The 18,022-nt window shown below is 47.1% G+C and overlaps 1 protein-coding gene across 2 annotated transcripts in view; it reads left to right on the plus strand.

The window, feature by feature from the left end:
- LARGE1 (LARGE xylosyl- and glucuronyltransferase 1) overlaps nucleotides 1-18,022 on the plus strand; it is a 586,234-nt gene that overhangs the window by 509,865 nt on the left and 58,347 nt on the right. For both annotated transcript variants that reach the window (XM_079935833.1, XM_079935832.1), the window contains exon 10: nucleotides 12,713-12,868. In XM_079935833.1, coding sequence (XP_079791959.1) covers nucleotides 12,713-12,868 — 156 coding nt within the window. The remainder of the gene's footprint in view (nucleotides 1-12,712; nucleotides 12,869-18,022) is intronic.

An 18,022-nucleotide genomic window follows, 5' to 3' on the forward strand; every position in this document is an offset into this window, starting at 1 on the left:
ACAAAGCACCGAGCTGATCTCCCTGTGCTATGCGGCTGCTTCCCACTAGCTATCTATTTTACATTTGGTAGTGTATATATGTCCATGCCACTCTCTCACTTCGTCCCAGCTTCCCCTTCCCCCTCCCTGTGTCCTTAAGTCCATTCTCTACGTCTGCGTCTTTATTCCTGCCCTGCCACGAGGTTCATCAGTACCGTTTCTTTAGATTCCATATATGTGTGTTAGCACGTGGTATTTGTTTTTCTCTTTCTGACTTACTTCATTCTGTATAACGGACTCTGGACCCATCCACCTCATTACAAATAACTCGATTTCATTCCTTTTCATGGCTGAGTAATATTCCATTGTATATATGTGCCACATCTTCTTTATCCATTTATCTGTCAGTGGGCATTTAGGTTGCTTCCATGTCCTGGCTATTGTAAATAGTGCTGCAGTGAACATTGGGGTCCATGACTCTTTTTGAATTCTTATTATTAATAATCTGTCAGTATTGTTCCCACTCTCTTCGGGTAATTTTCACTCAGCTAGTTTACAGGCAAAACCTGTAAACAAGGGATCTTCTTGCTCATCCATTCCAGTGCTCACATTTCACAGACCGGAAACAGGAACCCACAGAGGGGAAACGGCTTGCCCAGGGTTAAGCACCGGTGTGTGTCTCGTCATCTTGTGCCCTGATACTGTGCTGGAGAACGACCCACTCAGTGGAGGGGACTTTGGGTGCTTTAAGCTTTAGTCTTTTGTCTTTGCCTCAACACTCACCCATTCTTGGCTTATGTGGTAGTTTTTAGAACTGAACTCCTTTGGTTGTTATTGATTTAAGTTTTCCGTCACTGGCTTGGTTACGCATAGCTGATGAAGTTCAGATGCATTTATTCCTGGAAACATCAACAGGATCCCTAGAAGCAAGGTCATGGCTCTGGAGAATTCGCCCTTCGATAATAGCACTTGGTGGGGTACATATCTAAACAGTTCTAAGAACTGTTAGTGAGATTTCTTTCAAACAGAGGAGAGCTGGGGAGGGGTGGGGAGAGAGGAGTTCCGTGTACCATATACTGTACCAGATACCCTATTATGATATCCTGCAGCAAGGAAATCTGATCGATTTTATTGATTCCCCAGCATTTCCCCCACGTATTCTACGTCAGCACCCAGCACCATGACCGTGGAATGCCCTGTGGAACAGGTTCTTTAGAAGCGCACTCTAAGAAACATTTCCCTGATAATCTGGGCTCTATTAAGAAGGAAAAGGATTCTGAGAGAGGGGACCATCAACTAAGCAGTATTTGGTAATCATGGACATCAAACCACTGAAGTTTCTAGGAATGTGGAAATGAGGGATTTGATATGGAACATTTTTGCCTAAAAATCCCTATAATGAGGAAAACAATTTCAAATATTTATTTCTAAAAGTTCCATCTGTATTACAGGTTCTTTGTAAAAGTAGTTACTTTTCCATTCATCACCTTTACATTGAAGGGTCAGATTCAGGTGTGTGTGTTTTTTCCCAAAAGCATGAGATAGCATACCACCGACAACCAGTTTTTCATAAAAACAGAAATGCATAGATCGTCTTTACGTATGCCATTTATTATAAGTCCTTTGCCGTGAGTTAACCAGCTAAGCTCTATGTTGGACAGAAGATTTTCATTGTCATTCCTCATGTCTTTAGAAAGTATTTTAAAAATTCTATATTTTCAGTCTTGTCTTTATAAAGTTAACCAAATCAACGACATCTAATAGTACTAATGCACACTGGCTTCCAGTGTTTTGTTGCAAACTTGCCTATCAGTGATACAGTAAAGGAATTCAGTGTGGGGCACTCCCTCTGTAACTTTTCTTGGTATCCTTTCGTTATTCCAGCTAAAGCAGCTGTACCTTCAGTCATTCCACATATGCACGCTCCATAAAGCATTACCATCGTTAAAGTAGGAATTCACTGCTCAGAGTATCACTTCCCCAGGGCATCTTTCCTTTAGTGCTCACTGAAAAGTTGTTCTTTGTGTATTTCATTTTCTAAACAGAGTCTTGCAAATAGCTTAAGATGACGCGTGTCAGAATCCTCTGTACTTGGATTTAACTCTATAGCAAATCACCCATGTAATTTGTTTTAATCCTAGTTTCTCCAGGCTTTCATCATTTGTTTTCTAGGACTCTTCCTATAATATTTGCTGACCCAGGAATTTACTTCTTTTGTTACCAGATTGTCTTCTGTGTGTTTTGCCAGCCATTTTTGCCAAGGCAGGAAACACAAGTGTTTTCCTTATTGGATTTTATTAGCTTTCATTTTGATGTATGAAATCTCCAAAGAGACTGCAGAACTCTTTTCATGGGGTTTAGTGAAACATTGTAAATTCTAAGACTGACTCTCACAAGACTTTAAACGTCATCCAGAATTCATGGAGGCTCGTCTTTATATTCCGGATGCTTTGTTTTTAAATGTCTTGCTCATCACGCAGGTCTGTACTAACATTAAGTAATATCTCGAGGCATAATACACACTTGGGGTGAAGTTCTTCCGTAACGATCATGGTTATAAATGGTTTTTGAAATGGTCTTGAGGATTTAATTTTTTTTCAACCAACTTCTTGTCAGATCTAATTAGATGGGCATTTCTCTACTTGGGGATGTAGCTAAGGAAGAGCTTATATTGGGAGCAGAAGTGTCAGCTCAGCTGTTTTCTTGCTGGTCCCAAAAGCTTGTGTTACTAGTATTCTCAACCTCTCGTTTCTTTGTAGAACTGGTTTGTGTTTTTAATATACGCTTTTATTTGGAAGAATTTTAGACGTGCAGGAAAATGGCAAACATAGTACATAGAGTCCCATGTGCCCCATCCAGTTTCCCCTGATGTTAACGTCTTATGTACCAATGGTGAACTTGTCAAAACTGACACACCAACATTGCTGTATTGCTATTACTAAACGTCAGGCTTTAGCTGCATTTCACCAGTTTTTCCATTCACCTCCTGCTTCCTGAGTCTCCTTTGGTCTCTGACAGTTTCTCAGTCTGTCTTTGTTTTTTCATGACTGACCTTGACACTTCCAAGGCATGTACTGTGCCACACATGTTACTACTAAGGCTGCTAACCACCTTTCTTTCGCTAAGGTGGTCTTTTCAGGCTTCTCCACTGTAAAGTTACTGTGGTTCCCTTTCCTTCTTCTTTTTTTGGAAGTGAGTCACTTATCTACCCCACACTGGAAGTGAGGAGATGAAGTTTCACTTCCCGGGAGGGGGTAGAATCCACGCACATCATTGGGGTTCTTCTCTAGGGAGATTTGTCTCTTTCCCCCAATTATATTTATTTCTTAAATCATGTATTCATAACCCCAAGGACTCACATGTATTTATTTTGTACTTTGGGTTAATAATAATAATAATGCAGGGCTCTTTTTAAATCCTTTGTTCATTTTATGAGTTATTTTAGTTAAAATTATTGTTATCATTAAATAATGTTAATAAATGCACTAAAATAGATGTAGTCTGATTGGTAGAACACTTAGCCGGGTTTATTCCTCAGTGTGTTTCAGTATGCGCGGGCTCAGTATCCTGCGCTCTGCACTGACACAGTTAGATATGGGAGCTCAAATGACGTAAGACCTCACTCCCTCTCCTTCTCTCTCTGCCCCTCTGTCTTGCTTTCTTTCTGCCTCTGCTTTCTCTGTCATGGCAGGGTGACTTCTGGCAGCCTCCCCAGCCAGTATGTAGAGCTTCGTCATTCAACAAATACATGTTGCTCGCTTGCTGTGGACCAGGCACTGTTCCAAGCACGGGTTATACGTGGAAAACCAGACAATGCAGGCCCTGCTCTCCCCAGCTTACATTCTAGTGCAGAATACAGATATCAAACAAGACAACAAATGATCAAACTGGTCATTTCAGGCAGGAAAACATGCTGTGAAGAAATCAAAGCAAGGGAACATAAGAGTGACCAGCACACGTGATCCCATACTGAAAAGAGAGCCCCTCTTTCCCTCCATGACTCTGCAGAGCAACTCTGTTGACCCTTCACGGGACTCATGCCCACGAACGGTCTGAAATGTCTCATTGGTCATCCTGAGTCACACGCCCTTGCTGTAGCAGGTCAGGCCTGACCGGTAGCCCTGTTAGAATCATCGGAAGAAGGCAGGGTCTTGATCTGTGAAGGAAGGGTGCAGAACACACGGAAAAGCAACAGCGGGCCACTACAGAAGATGCCTGCTGGGATCCTGGAAGCCAGTTTGCCTTCTTGGAGTTTCCAAGCAGTGAATCACGGGGTGCCCACCCCCAGGGGCATTACTGACATTCCACCAAATTGGCTTCTCAACCAACCTTGGTAGAATCCTTCAGCTGAAGGGTCCCTGCCTGTCTCTAGAGGTGAAACCCACTTCCCTCTGTCCTCCTTGCCCTCAAATCAACAGAGACACCCCCTGGAGGACCCTGTGGGGACTCTGTGAAAGTGAATAGAGTCTTAGTAATTAATGCCTTAGAGAGGGAGCGCACTGGGCTGGTTACCATCCACAGGTCACATGACTGCAGAGAAGCCGCATTAGGCAACGCCAGGGAAGATCCTTGTACTGAATGCATCGCTTTCTCACTTCCTTGCTCTCAGAGGTCCATCGGAATTCTTCAGACGGGCCAGAATCCAGTTCAAATTGATTGCTACCCCCATTATATAGCAAAAGAACCAGAAACATTCAACGTGACGAACGTGAGAGAACAGAGCAGGATCTTCTCGGATTCATGTCCCTCCCAGCCCTGAGTATTATCAAAGATATCTATTTTTATGTTCTCATTTTTTCCCCTCTTTACAACGTCCAGCACCTCAGGCAGGGAAAAATAAGAAATGTTACAGGTGATAGAACAAGAAACGACAGGCTATAGGACAGGGCCTCGGACGCATGCACTGGCCTAAGTGTCTACGTTTTCCAGATGAGGGGACTAAATAATCGCTGAGTTTCATCTGTTTTCTTCCCCTTTCCTGGGTAATGTTTTTGTCTGGGAAGATTTTTTTTTTTTTTCTGGGACTTGTAAAAAAATCAAGGAACAACAGGAACCTTTGTAAAAGGAGGCAGAGAGTCACGGAACATCTGTGGCTTGAAGTCTTGAGTACCAAGGACACTGTTTTCATTTAATAGCCACTACCTGGTAATTGTCAGGAATGGGAAAGGAGAAGGGAGAGAGGTGGAATAGAGTCTTTAGCAGTTGGTGGAGGGAAGAGAAGAACTGGAGTGGATTCCGTGGCAGTCTGCAAACGTTGACCGGACCTGCCACTGTGCAGGCAGAGTTGGACAAACACAAGTCTTGCATTCAAGGAACCAGCAGTCTAGGTTTAAATACAGACTGAGGGACAGCATCGCTTTAGAGAAGATCCCATGGGAACGGAGCACGTATGTTCCCAAGACGCGCACATGCTGAGCACCAGTCTGTTCTGGGCTCCATGGTGGATGCCTTTACATCTCTTGTCTCATTGATCCTCTGAAACAGGTATTATTATTGTTTCCTTTGAACAGATTGGAAAATAGAGGTTCAGATACATTAAGCTGTTTGGGTGACAGAGTTGGGAAGAAGCAAGGGTGACATCTGCCTCGCTCCCCTGCCTGTTAGCACTCTCCAATCTCTGCCCAGTGTGTTAAACCCACCTTAGTGCTTTCCCTTCTGAACAGCCCCCTCTTCGGGCCTCTCCTTGAGGTCCAGCCAGGAGGAGCCTGGCCCCTGGCGTGGCGTCTCCTCTGGGCTGTGTTGTCTGTGCCCATCCTGCCCTTCTGCCCCAGGCTGCCTCCACCTGCAATTCCTCCTTTAAGTCTTGTTTCTTATTCCTCTTTCCTTTCCTGTCTTCATCCAGCCTTCCTCATTGGTAAGGTGGATGACTCATGAAGTCTAAAACCAGATTTATTTTGTAATTTAATGAGCACGTGTGAAATGCCTTCATGCCCATCAACCCGTCAGTCCTGGTCTTGACCACAAACTGCAGGGCGGTTGCTGTTATGTCCCTTTTATAGGTGAGGGACTGTCTCCACGATGCTAGGCAACTATGTGCAGGCCACCTAGCGGATAAGAGCTGGAGCTGGGGCTGGGATCAGGTGCGTGTGCTTATCCTTTTGTAGCATATATCATAATCCTGAAGAGGACAAGGAAAGGGACTTCTGAGACCATTGTCCTTCTCCCTGAAATACCAGACAAGGGAAGAACAGAGGGAGCTTAAATTCCTTCAAAAGAAAATGACAAGCTGTTTGGCCCTTAGATGAAGAAAAGAGGAATATGTTTCTCTATCTGAAAGCCCACATGAATAGGGCTTTTATAACTGATTTGCTATAGACAGACAGAATGTGAGGATTATTGAGAATGTCATCATCATGATTTCCATTCTTGAACCAAAGGGCAGCTATTGAATACTAACTACCTGCCAGGCAGTAAGCACTCAGGAAGAATAATAAGTCACGGTCCCTGCTGGCCCGGAAATTCATATTCCAGTGCTGCCAGGTGCAGGAATGTAAATAAATAATTACCAGAGCATGCGATGAGTTCTCTAATAGAGTTCAGTACGAGAGCCTGTGGCATACTGAGGAAGGGCCCAGCAACTGCCTTAGGTGTTATATGAGGAATGCTTACAGTGAGAATCAGAAGACCCAATTTGTAGTGGCTTAAAATAAAATTGGGGGTTTGAATTTCTTTCCTAAGAGTCCTGGAGTAAGCAGCTGTAGAATTGGTTTGTAGATCAGCAGTGTGTTGACCTCACAGTCACAGGATGGCTGTCAGAGTGCCAGTCATCACATCTCTGTTCACAACAGGAAGGTGAGTGGGGTGGGAGGAAGACAGCACCTTATCTGAACCTTGTGATTAAGAAATCAAATATATGCTTTGCCATGTGTCTTTTTGAGCAATCCTGTGTCACATGGCCACCCCTAGCTGCAAGGGAGTCTGGGAAGTCAGAGAGAAGAATCATCATGAATGCTTGGATCTGAAATGGATCATGAGCCACTCAAAGGGGCTAGGGACATGGCAACTACAAACAAAATGAATGTTCTTTTAGGAATGAAGAATGGAGTGGAGAGAAAGACTACTAGGAGGCAACCTTCTGGCATGAGTGGAAACCTTCAGGGAAAGAGTTACAGAAGAGGTGCATTTGAGCTCAGCTGTGAAGGACAAGCAGGCATGAATATGGTAGAGAAGAAATAAAGATATTCTAAGGAGGGGGAAAAAGGCATATGCAAAAGCACTGAGTCATGGAAGACAGGTTCAAGAAATACCAGGAAGTTCTTTTAGCCTGGAGTTAGAGTTGGAATTGTAAGTGGGAACCAGTTTGCAGCAGGCTTCACTACCAGTCTAAAGAGGATAGTTGTTATTCTATGAGCCAAGAAAGTCAGTGGAGGTCTCGAGACAGAGCCCCATTTTCCAAATACCCCTTATCTCAGTAACTGGGAACACATAAGCCCCGTGTTCTTATTCACGTGGCATTTGCACACAGGTTCTGATATCTTGGCACTTTGGCCAAGAAATCAGAATTATTTTTATGAGCCCTGTGGTTTCCAAGTACTTGAGAAGCCGGAGTATGGGCTAAACTCCTTCCATAGCCTTGTCCTTGTACTGAGGTCTTGTTTCTGTCTTTGAAATGCTTTTTTCCTGCGCCCTTGATAGGTGATAGTCTCTCGTTTCTCCTTTAATCACGTTGACTTTTGCTGTCTTCCCGGATGATGTTTAAGTTTCCTGGACAGTAATCAATTTTCATCCATTTCTCAGGCTCATTGCAGGCTGACTGCAAGTCTGTACACATACTCAGCCTTTACAGACATTTCAGATCCAATCAGATCACACTCCTGGGACCCCTGATGCCTGGTAGCTTCTGCAGCCCACCTGCCATGCAAGCTGGATGCCTCCTTCTCTACTTCCTCCCAAGCTGGAGGTTCAGCCCATGTATATGGGAAGTCCTAAATCACCCCAGCAGCCTTCGTGTCCCCAGGATGGTGCTGTGCCTATGTTTGGGAGGGAAGAGTAGGTTTCACTTCTGATCCTGTAATCTTCTGAGAATCTCATGTTCATTGCTGTAAACAGTCAGTTGATGATTACAGACATGGGAGAAATAAGAGAGAGAGAGATTCCTCATGTCTCTACCTCTTTGGGTTTGAATCCTGACTCTCCCACTTTCTAGCTGTGTAACCTGGGGCAATTGGCTGAACTTTCCTTACCTGTAAGATGGGATAATGAGAATATACCTGTAGTACTAAGTAAAGTACAAATGAGCCATGACGAATGAAATGTCTAGAGCAGCGCTTGGCACATAGCAAACATCCAATATATGTTAGCTGCTAATATTAACAATAATAATGATTACTGTGCTGATGTGTCCCAGCAAGTGGAATAAGTTATGATTGGTTTTCACAAGCGTCATAGACTCACATGTACTTACCAGCTTCTTGCAAAAACGTATTTTGGGCACATTCCCAGTGTCACTTTGTCTCGTGTGTGTAAGCTTGTCAATGTATGTCATCTACACCACCAGCTTGCTGGCCCTGAGCCAGCGATGATGGGTGATTCTGGCCCTCAAGGGACCAGGAAATGACATTTCTCAGTAGTCAGACATGAGCTGATAAGAATTATCAGCAATACTCATCCTGATTTGGAGTTTCAGAGGCAGGTGCGTTGTTTAGTGGGAGGAGTGGTGGCCTGGGAGACAGAGCTGGGCACCACTTCTCCCTCTGCTGTGAGTCTGGGCAAGTGACTTTCTCCCTCTGGGCCTTGGTTTCTCTATACTTGAAGTAGCCCAGCCCAGAAACGATCACCAACAACTTCTCTTTACCATCTCTTTAAAAGCACGAGTCATACTTGTAATTGAAAATGGACAGTTACGTAACGTCTGCCTCTTCCCCTCAGTTGTAGGTTCCAGAAAGAGAATCTTGATCTTTTGTGTCCATCTCTGCAATCACAGCCCCTATCAGTGCCTGGCACAGAGTCGGTGCTCATTCTAGTATTGAATGAATGAATGATGCGGCAGAAAGAAAAAGATTTGGGAGTAAGACAGGCCTGATTTTGTATTAGGATTGGCTGCTTACTAGCTGAGAGACACTCAGGATTATTGTCTGTAAAATAGGGATGATAATAGAAACAACGTTACCAGGTTGTTTTGAGGATGGAATGTGAAACCACACATACACATACACACACACAGCAACAGTAACAGGTCTGGCCTATGTCTAGCATATAATGGGTATTAGGTAAACAATAGATATTACTTACTTCTCTGGAGCCTAGCACAGGGGAATGGAGTACTCTCTGTTGTGATGATTAAAAACCTAGGTGGAAAGGTAAATCTGAATATACATTAATAGACTTTGAGTGGGCTTACCTATTACAGGGCAGCTAGGTTCACAGGGTTTTTTAAAACCCCTTTGGCCTACCAGCGACCCACCATCTTCTCCCCCTACATTCCTTTAACCTTTGCCGCTTGTTATATAACCTCAGTATTTACCTGTAGATGAACCCAGATCCCTGGGCAGACACAGAACAGGATGAGACACGATGGGATAAGTGGTGACCTGGAGTGGGAGGGCGGGGAGTACCCGGAGACCTGCATCCTCGTCCCAGCCCGGGCTTGGTCCAAACTCACCACGTGATCTTGGGCAAGCCACCTCTCCTCTGCAGGCCTCCCTCTCCGCACCTGTAAAGTGCTCAGCCATTGACATGGAACACGATAGCAGTCAGGAACCTGGGGGTTTAGGTCCAGAGCTGGGTTCGTGTCTCAGCTCTGCAGCTTACCGGCTGTGAAATACAGGCAAGTCAAGTACCATCTCTGTAAAATGTACAGTGGGATTCAAATGGGCTCATTTGGAGCATTTAATGACACAGTGTCTCCAAAGCGCCTGGTAGATTCGTGAATGATAAGTGACAATTTGTTTGTCTGGGGACTCATAGGCTAGCCCTGATTTCCCCTTAGTTAAAGTTGTTCCCTGTTGAAGAAGCCCAGGTTTCCTGAGTCAGGTGCACATCCGTCAGCCTTCCTGCTGGCTTCAGCACTTGGCAAGGACCAGAATCTTTCACAGCAAAGACGTGATCCCCACTGGGTATGAGTGTCACCAGCTCACATGCAATTATTTTAATGCCTGGCCCGGGACCTTCTCCTGCCCGGGTTGGGTGTATTCTCAAGGAAGTCTTCCCTCTCCTTCCCTCTCACACCCTTCAGAGGGCACAGGAGGAGAATCGCACATTGTATACTCATCCTTCCCTGAAATGCAAACACTGCCAAGTGGCCTCGTTCCAAGGAGGGTCTGCTGTCCCTTTCTGCCCTCTCCTGAGTGCGAGATGCCTGCTTCCCTCCTCACGGCTGCAGTGGACCTCCTGCTGGCGGGAGGCAAAGGAGGGCAGAGCACTCGTGGTGCAGATTGGTCCCATCTTTGAGGGGGAAGGGAACCCACATGTATGGAGCCACTGTGACATGCAGGCACTGTGCCAGGCATTCGTGTAACCCTCTTATAACCACTTTGTGAAGTTGGGGTTACTGATCCCCTCCTTGCACATGAGGAAATTGGGGCCCCAGGAAATGCAACAAGATGCCCAAGGACACGCACAGCTAGTGAAGAGGATGGCTGGGATTCAGACCTAGGCTGCTTTGACAGCCCCGGTTCTTGCCCTGTAGTTACACCTTTGCTGATTAGGGGAGAGCCGTGATGTGGTTTGGACCAAATAGGTTTCCTGTTATTCGCTGTACCTTGAGAGAGGGGCTTGGTCTTACAAAGCAGTGTTTCCCCAGCTCAGATGGTCAGATAGGCTGTCCGTCCCGCCATGGGAGGAGAGAGTGAGGGCCATGGGGGGCCAGTGGGGGAAGAGGAGAGCGCTGTTGTCTCTTCTGTAATGTGATGCAGCGTGAAAAAAGAAGTCTTTAGAACGTGGCTTCTCCCGTTCTCCACAGAGTAAAGAACTTTGGAATCAGATTTCTTCAGATTTATGTTTGAATCCCAGCTCCAACATTTACCAGCTTTGTGGCCCTGAGCAAGTTACATCTCCACAGTTTCTTCATCCTTTTTATTTTAATTTTTTGATTTTTTAAAATTTATGTGTGTACGTATTTATTTATTTATTTTTGGCCACGCCCTGTGGCATGCGGGATCTTTGTTCCCTGACCAGGGATCGAACCCGCACCTCCTGCATTGGAAGCACATAGTCTTAACCACTGGACCGCCAGGGAGAGTCCTCAGTTTCTTCATCTTTAAATTTGCATTCCTTGTTAGGGTCATTGTGAGGATTAAAGGAAGACAGTGGATGTGAAACAATGTGGAGCAACATAGGATTCCACTCAGAAGTGACTCCCCAGCCCCGGGGGTGAGCCATGCCCCCAGGCTTCACAGCTGACTCGTAACTAGTGTCCCCGGTCCCGCTTTGGGCCCTCTCACCCTGCCACTCGCATCTTCTCCATTACAATCAGAGTAATCTTCCCAAAACCCAGAGTTAGTCATTCCCTGCCCCCCTTAAAAATCTCCAGTGATGCAGTCTGAGGTCAGAACATGGTCCCACAGGGCCAGGATCTCCCCTGTCACCTCTGCAGCCACATCTGCCCCCCTCCCCCCCACCCAGGCCCTGTCTCCCCTGGAAACTCCTGCTGGGCCTTCGAGCCCCAGCACAGGTACCTCCTTCTGAGAGATGCTTCTCGGAGCATTCTGGAGCTGCCATGTCTTCTTGATCCTCCCTCCACGATTGCCGCCTGTTACCCGTTTGGGGACATGGCTCCCCGGCAGACTGTGAGCAAGCCAGGGGCAGGCACTGCCCGCAGGGGCCTCTGACCATCTCCCAACTCCATATACAGTAGGCACTTAATAGTTGCAGCCAGCATGTACTGAGCGCATGTCCTTACCACTTACGTGCTTTACTTGTATTAATGAGTTGCCTTTTCACGGCAGCTCTGGGAGACAGGGCATCCATCAGTCCTGGCTGGAGGCAAAAACCATACCAATTATTTGAACAGAGAATTTAATCTTTAAAAATGATAACTAGACGTAAAGTGTTCACTTGGTAACTGTAAAAGCGAAAGTAGAAAATTGCAGGAAACAGTTCCCACCCCTGGAGCTGAAGGAACAGAGGGAAAAGGTAGGAGTTATTACAGCTCCGGGCCGGAAGCCACACTCTGGGGTCAGCAGGTAGCTCCAGAGGGAACAGTACCGGGCGGGGACAAAGGACCATGACGCTGCATCGGAGCTTTGAAAAACACTGCAAAGTGTGCTTAGCTGCTGCTGAGGGAAAGAAGTACCACCACTGGCATGGAGAAAGGGGCAGGGACAGGAACACAGGAAGGGGCAAGTTCCTTCTTCCCCTCCAGACTTTGTCTCCCTCTCACTGCCCCCGTTGGCGGTGCTGAACAGGCAGACACAGCAGAAGCACGGTTGGCAGAGTCCTGGCTTCAGCATCACAAAGCAGGTTTGGAGCCACGAGATGAAAGCTCAGAGACTGGGCTTGGCAGGAGCTGTTACTATTCCATTTCACAGATGAGGAAACTGAGGCACAGAGAGATTAAGTAATCTGCCTCAGATTAAATCACTACCTAGAGCAGAACCAGGATTTGACCCCAGGCAGTCTAGCCTCAGCACCCTAGCTCTTAACCCCTGGACCGCAAATGTTGAATGAATGAATGCATTTGAATGAATGAATGAATGAATGGGCAGGCCCCCAGGTAGTACTCAGACCAGTGCCCAGCCATGCCTCCCACAAGCACAGGTCGTCCCGGCCTGACCGCCTCCTTGTCACCTGCCAGGTCATTCACTGGAACTCCCCCAAGAAGCTGCGGGTGAAGAACAAGCACGTGGAGTTTTTCCGCAACCTCTACCTGACCTTCCTGGAGTACGACGGGAATCTCCTGCGACGGGAGCTGTTCGGCTGCCCCAGCGAGGCTGACGTCAACAGTGAAAACGTGAGTGGTCCCAGGGCTCGGCCACGCAGGCAGCAGTGGCCTCTCTGCTGGTCTGCCAAGGACCTCCGGCGCCAGCCCCCGTGCCAGGCTCAGGGCAGGCCCAGGAGGAGCCAGGCACCATCCCCACCTCGGGGCCGTGGCCAGGGGGACAGGCACATCAGCAGATCACTTCTGTGCTCATCCCTGTGGATGCAGAAGGGGGTACGCTCGCCCAGACTAGGTGAAGTCAGAAGGGAGCTGCCAAGCAGAGGAATCAGTGAGCAAAAACACCAGTGAAACAACAGACAAAGGGTCTGTCCACAGCCGGAAACTCTGAGGTCTTTGTGGACGTGACACCCACCTGGGAGACCCAGGAATCAGGGTCAGTGACTGGGGTGGCACAAAAGATGTCCACAAATGGTCACAGGCATAGCTGACATCTACTATATTGTCCAGTTTCTTCACTGTTTATAATTTTTTTCGTACGTTGTATCTCATTTGATGCTCATAGAAACCCTCTTTTTTTCCCCAATTAGAGTTGAAGACATTTAGGCACAGAGAGGTTAAGCAGGTTGCTCGTGGTCACACAGCATGTAGGAACAAAATTGAGACTGATTTGAAGTTCTGAGGAGCAGGATGTGGGGCAGCAGCTCACTGTAGTGGAAAAGGTAGGGCATGTGGGGTCAGGCCGACCTGGGTTTGGCTTCAATCCCTTCCGATTTCCACCTCTGTGACCTCAGGCAAGTTACTCAACCTCTCTGTGCTTCAGTTTCCTCAGCTGTCAAATAGAGATAAGAAAAAACGGTTATAGGGCCGTTCTGAGACTAAGTGAGAAACTGCATGTAACGCACCTAGCTCAGCATCTGCCATGTTAGATGCTTGACAAATATTTGCTCCCTGCCCTTTCCTTGACCCTTAGTATTAGACACAGAAGTAATTGGTCCATTCAGTCAGCAAACATTTACTGAAGGCCTTCTTATTCTGAGCACTGAGGATTCATAGGTAAATAAGGGCAGTGGTCCCTGCTCTCATGGTATGGATGTTCTAGTGGGGGAGACACAATTAATAACTAGAGGAACTATCTGGGAAAATTACCAGCCAGTGACAGGTGCTACATAGTGACATATGAAGTCAGGGAGGACTTCTCCGAGGAGGTGACATTTCATCTGAGACCCAAATTCAAGAAAGACACAGCCTTGGAAGAGCAAGGGATCAGGGAAATACAGATCAAAGCCACAATGAGATATCTTCCTATGCTTGTTAGGGTGACTCCTATCAAAAAAAAGCTAATAAGAGTTGGCAAGGATGCGGAGAAATTGGAACCTTGTACGCTGTTGGTGGAATGTAAAATGGTACAGCTGCTATGGAAAACAGTATGGAGGGGCCTCAAAAAATTAACAGTAGAACTGTCGTGTGATCCAGTGATTCCACTTCTGGGTATTCCGGGTCCTAAAGAATTGAAATCAGGATCACAAAGCAATATCTGCGTTTCCATGTTCACTGCAGCAGTATTCTTAATAGCCAAGCTATGGAAACAGCCTAAGTGTCCATCGACAGGTGAATGGATATAGATAATGTAGTAAATGTAGTAAATATACACAGTAAATATATATGTGTGTGTGTGTGTGTGTGTGTGTGTGTGTGTGTATGAATATTATTCCACCTTAAAAAAGAAGGAAATCTTACCATTTGTGACAAGATTGATGGACCTGGAAGACATTGTGCTACGTGAAATAAGTCAGTCACAGAAGGACAAATACAGGCATGAGTCCAAATATACGAGGCATCGAAAATAGTCCCACGTATAGATGCTGACAACAGAATGGTGGCTACCAGGGGATGGAGAGAGGGCATTATGGGGAGCTATGTTCAGTGGTTATAAAGGTACAGTTATGAGTAAGTTCCAGAGAGCCACTCTACAACCTAGTGCCTATAGTTCACGGGGTATTGTGCACTTAAAATTTATTTAAGAGTGTAGATCTCATGTTAAGTGTTCTTACCACACACACACACAAAGAAAAAAACCAAGGCACTTTTGGAGGCAATGGTTATGTTTATTACCTTGAATGTGGTAATAGTAACCTGAGTATATACATATATCCACACTCAGGTTTTCATTAGGTGTCATTTTTTGTGTGCCGACTGTACCGGGTGGAGGAAGTTGCTGGTGCAAAGGTCCTGAGGTAGGGCAGGTTTGATGTGAGGAACTGAAGGATGGCCTGTGTGCCCGGGACTGCTGGGGAAGGAGGAGAACAGGAGATGCAGAGCAGCAGGTAGCCAGGAGGCAGGCTGGAAGGAGGCTGGAAGTGGGTTAAAGAGGCAGAATTTTGTTTTGTTACTATTCTTTTTCGTATTCTTATCTTGGATGTCAGGAGAATTCCTTTAGGCTCCGATGGCAGGGGAGGGCGCGTGTGGAAGCTCTTGCGGGCTTACACTCACCTGGCCCTGTATCAGGATGACTGGTCACACGGCCACCCCTGCTCTCTGTCACTTGGCCCCCAGGTCACAGTGGCGCTGCCTCTAGCTCCAGCCCTTCTCCGTGTCACCCTCCATACCTTCCTCAGCGTCTACCCTTCTTTACCACTGGCAAGAGAGGAAGGAAAACCATTAAGCACTTGACCCCTGTCTCAGATTCTGGGAAGCCCTTAGACGTCTCGACAAACACTGTGTTCTGGGTTTTCCTTCCGTTCTCTTTACTCACATCAGTATTTGTTGTCATCATCAATATTTGAGTGCCCATTCTGCACTCTTTCCCCAAACATTAAATATAGACTCTTCTCCTGCTCCTTTTTTTTTTTCCTCCACGGAAGAGGCTCAAATAAAAAGCCTTGCAGATTGACACCATCAGTTAATCTCCGTATGGGTGATTCCCGTGGTGCACTGCTCAATGCCTTACAAAGTGGAGCTCCCTTTAAAAATGACTCACCGGCTCTTCCTACACCAGCTTCCCCTGGTGGGTCATCAGAGGGGAGAAGTCTTTGGTTGTCCCTCTCGGAATCTGTGACTGCATTTACTTGTTTAACACGCACGTGTGAGAGCCGGCCACCAGCCAGGCGCTATGCAGGGCACTGTGGGTGAAATCGGAGACTGGCCCATATGCCCTATAGAAGGTGCTTGCCATGGACCAGTGTCAGGGGTGGCAAGAGAACAGTCTGCCCGGGTACAGGGAGGGCCATGAAGGAGAGAGCAGCCTTCTTTGAGGCTCACCTCAGCTGTCCCCCCAAACACTCCCCTTGATGCTGAGCCCACACCCACTACCTTTCTGCTCCTCCTACACCCCAGGCTCCCCCCACCCTCCTTGGGAAGGCCTTTGTACTTGCTTCCCAAGTCCTGGGACACCCAGACCACCCCCCAGCCTCGGGTAACCCTTAATGTCACTCTCTGTGATGTCCCATGTTTTCTTTTCCTCAGCGCATACCTACTATCCACAGTTATTTGATTCATGTCATTTTTTTCCTAGTTTTTTCCCCAGATATAAGAGACTCTGCCTGTACCGTTCACCTCTGGGGTGCCCTCCCCTAGAATGGAAGCAGGCACATAACAAGCACTTAATAAATGTTTATGGAATGAACTGAACAAATAAGAGGGAAGAATGAAGGACCAGACACAAAGGAAGAGCAGATGAAGAAGTAGAGAGTTCGGAGAGAACGTGCTGGTAGTTTCTGTACTGGAGCAGAGGCATGTCAGGAGAGGGGCAGAGAATGAAGCTGACTGAAGGGCCTGGGCTGTGCTTAGGAGTTTAGACTTAATCCTGTCCGTAGTGAGGAGTCACCAAAGGGCTTTAATCGTGGTCACATTTACATTTGAGAAAAATCACTCCATGTAGAGAATAGAACCGAAGGGGTGAGACTGGAGGCAGGGAGACCACTTAGAGGCCATTGCCGCATCCCAGGCCAAAAGATGGTGATGGGGCTCTGACCAGGGGCGGCGGCCGCGGGCAGGGAGAGGACAGATGGATTGTTTTGTGGGCGCTGAGAACAGGGGAGCAAGCGCAGCTGGCAGCCATAAACCGAGACGGCAGGTCCCTGTGCTCTGCTTCAGTTAGATGCCTCTGGCCGGGCAGGCCCGCAGCGGCAGGGGCTGGAGCAGGCAGAGAGTCTGTAACACCGCAGCCAGGAATCGTGTCTCCGTGGGGAGTTCTACCCCTGATCCTTTGCAACATGCTGAGTGTTATCTGCAAACAGAGCCAGCGGGAAAGGGTAAGACCTCGTATCTGGCCCAAAGCGGAATGCTCCCAGCTTTGGGGAAGAAGTCGCTGGAACTATGACAAGCGCACAGTTAGTGATCGTCTCAAAGACTGCAAGTCAGGGACCTCTCCATTGGACTGCAGATCCCAGATGGGAAGGGGATCTGGTGGCAGGGTCTAAGTCTCAAGACGCGTTCATCCATTCAGCGGATAAGTCGTTGAAATGGTCACCAGCCGCAGGGCTAGAGATCCTAGGCGGGGAGCGAGTGCAGATCGAAGCCTGACTCTCACAGTGCTTGTCTAGTGAGGGATGCAGGCAGGCACGGGGCTGTCATCCAGTGTGATGAGTGCCGGGACAGTGTGATGCTTTGAGAGCACACAAGAAGGGGAGAGCTGGTAGGTCAGGGAAGACTTCCTGCAGAAGGTGAAATTCCAAGGATGAATAAGGAGGAGTGAGAAGATATGGAGAGTGGCGGGAGCGGCACAGGCAGTGGAGACCAGAGGTGAACACGAGCATGGCATACTCGGCTTCCAGTGAAGCCAACGTGAGCACGTGGAGGGCTGCACAAGTGCATTTTTGTATTATTATGTCTTCACGGAGGTGACGATGATGATAAGGGTGTGAGCTCTCTGGTCATCCCAGATCGCTCATTTAATGGACATAGGACCTCGGAGAGGTCACGTGGATGCTCTGAGCCTTGGGTTCACCATCTGATAAATAACTGGGGACAGGGATGCCTTTGTCATAGTGTCTCATGGATAATGTATGTTACATCACCAAAAATAGGACACCCAGAACACAGTGTTCATTGAGAAGGGGGTTTATCACAAACCACAGTGCCCAACCTGTCTGATCATAGTCTGTCGTTCCACGAATGGGTTCTGGGATTTTAAGGTTTTTTTTCTAGGAAGGCCTGGCAGAGAGATGAACCTACAGAGTCACTTAGAAATCTGTGTATGAAGCATGGAAGGGGCTGTCACATTTGCTC

The sequence above is a fragment of the Stenella coeruleoalba genome, assembly GCF_951394435.1.
Source record: "Stenella coeruleoalba genome assembly, chromosome: 11".
Lineage (NCBI taxonomy): Eukaryota > Metazoa > Chordata > Mammalia > Artiodactyla > Delphinidae > Stenella > Stenella coeruleoalba.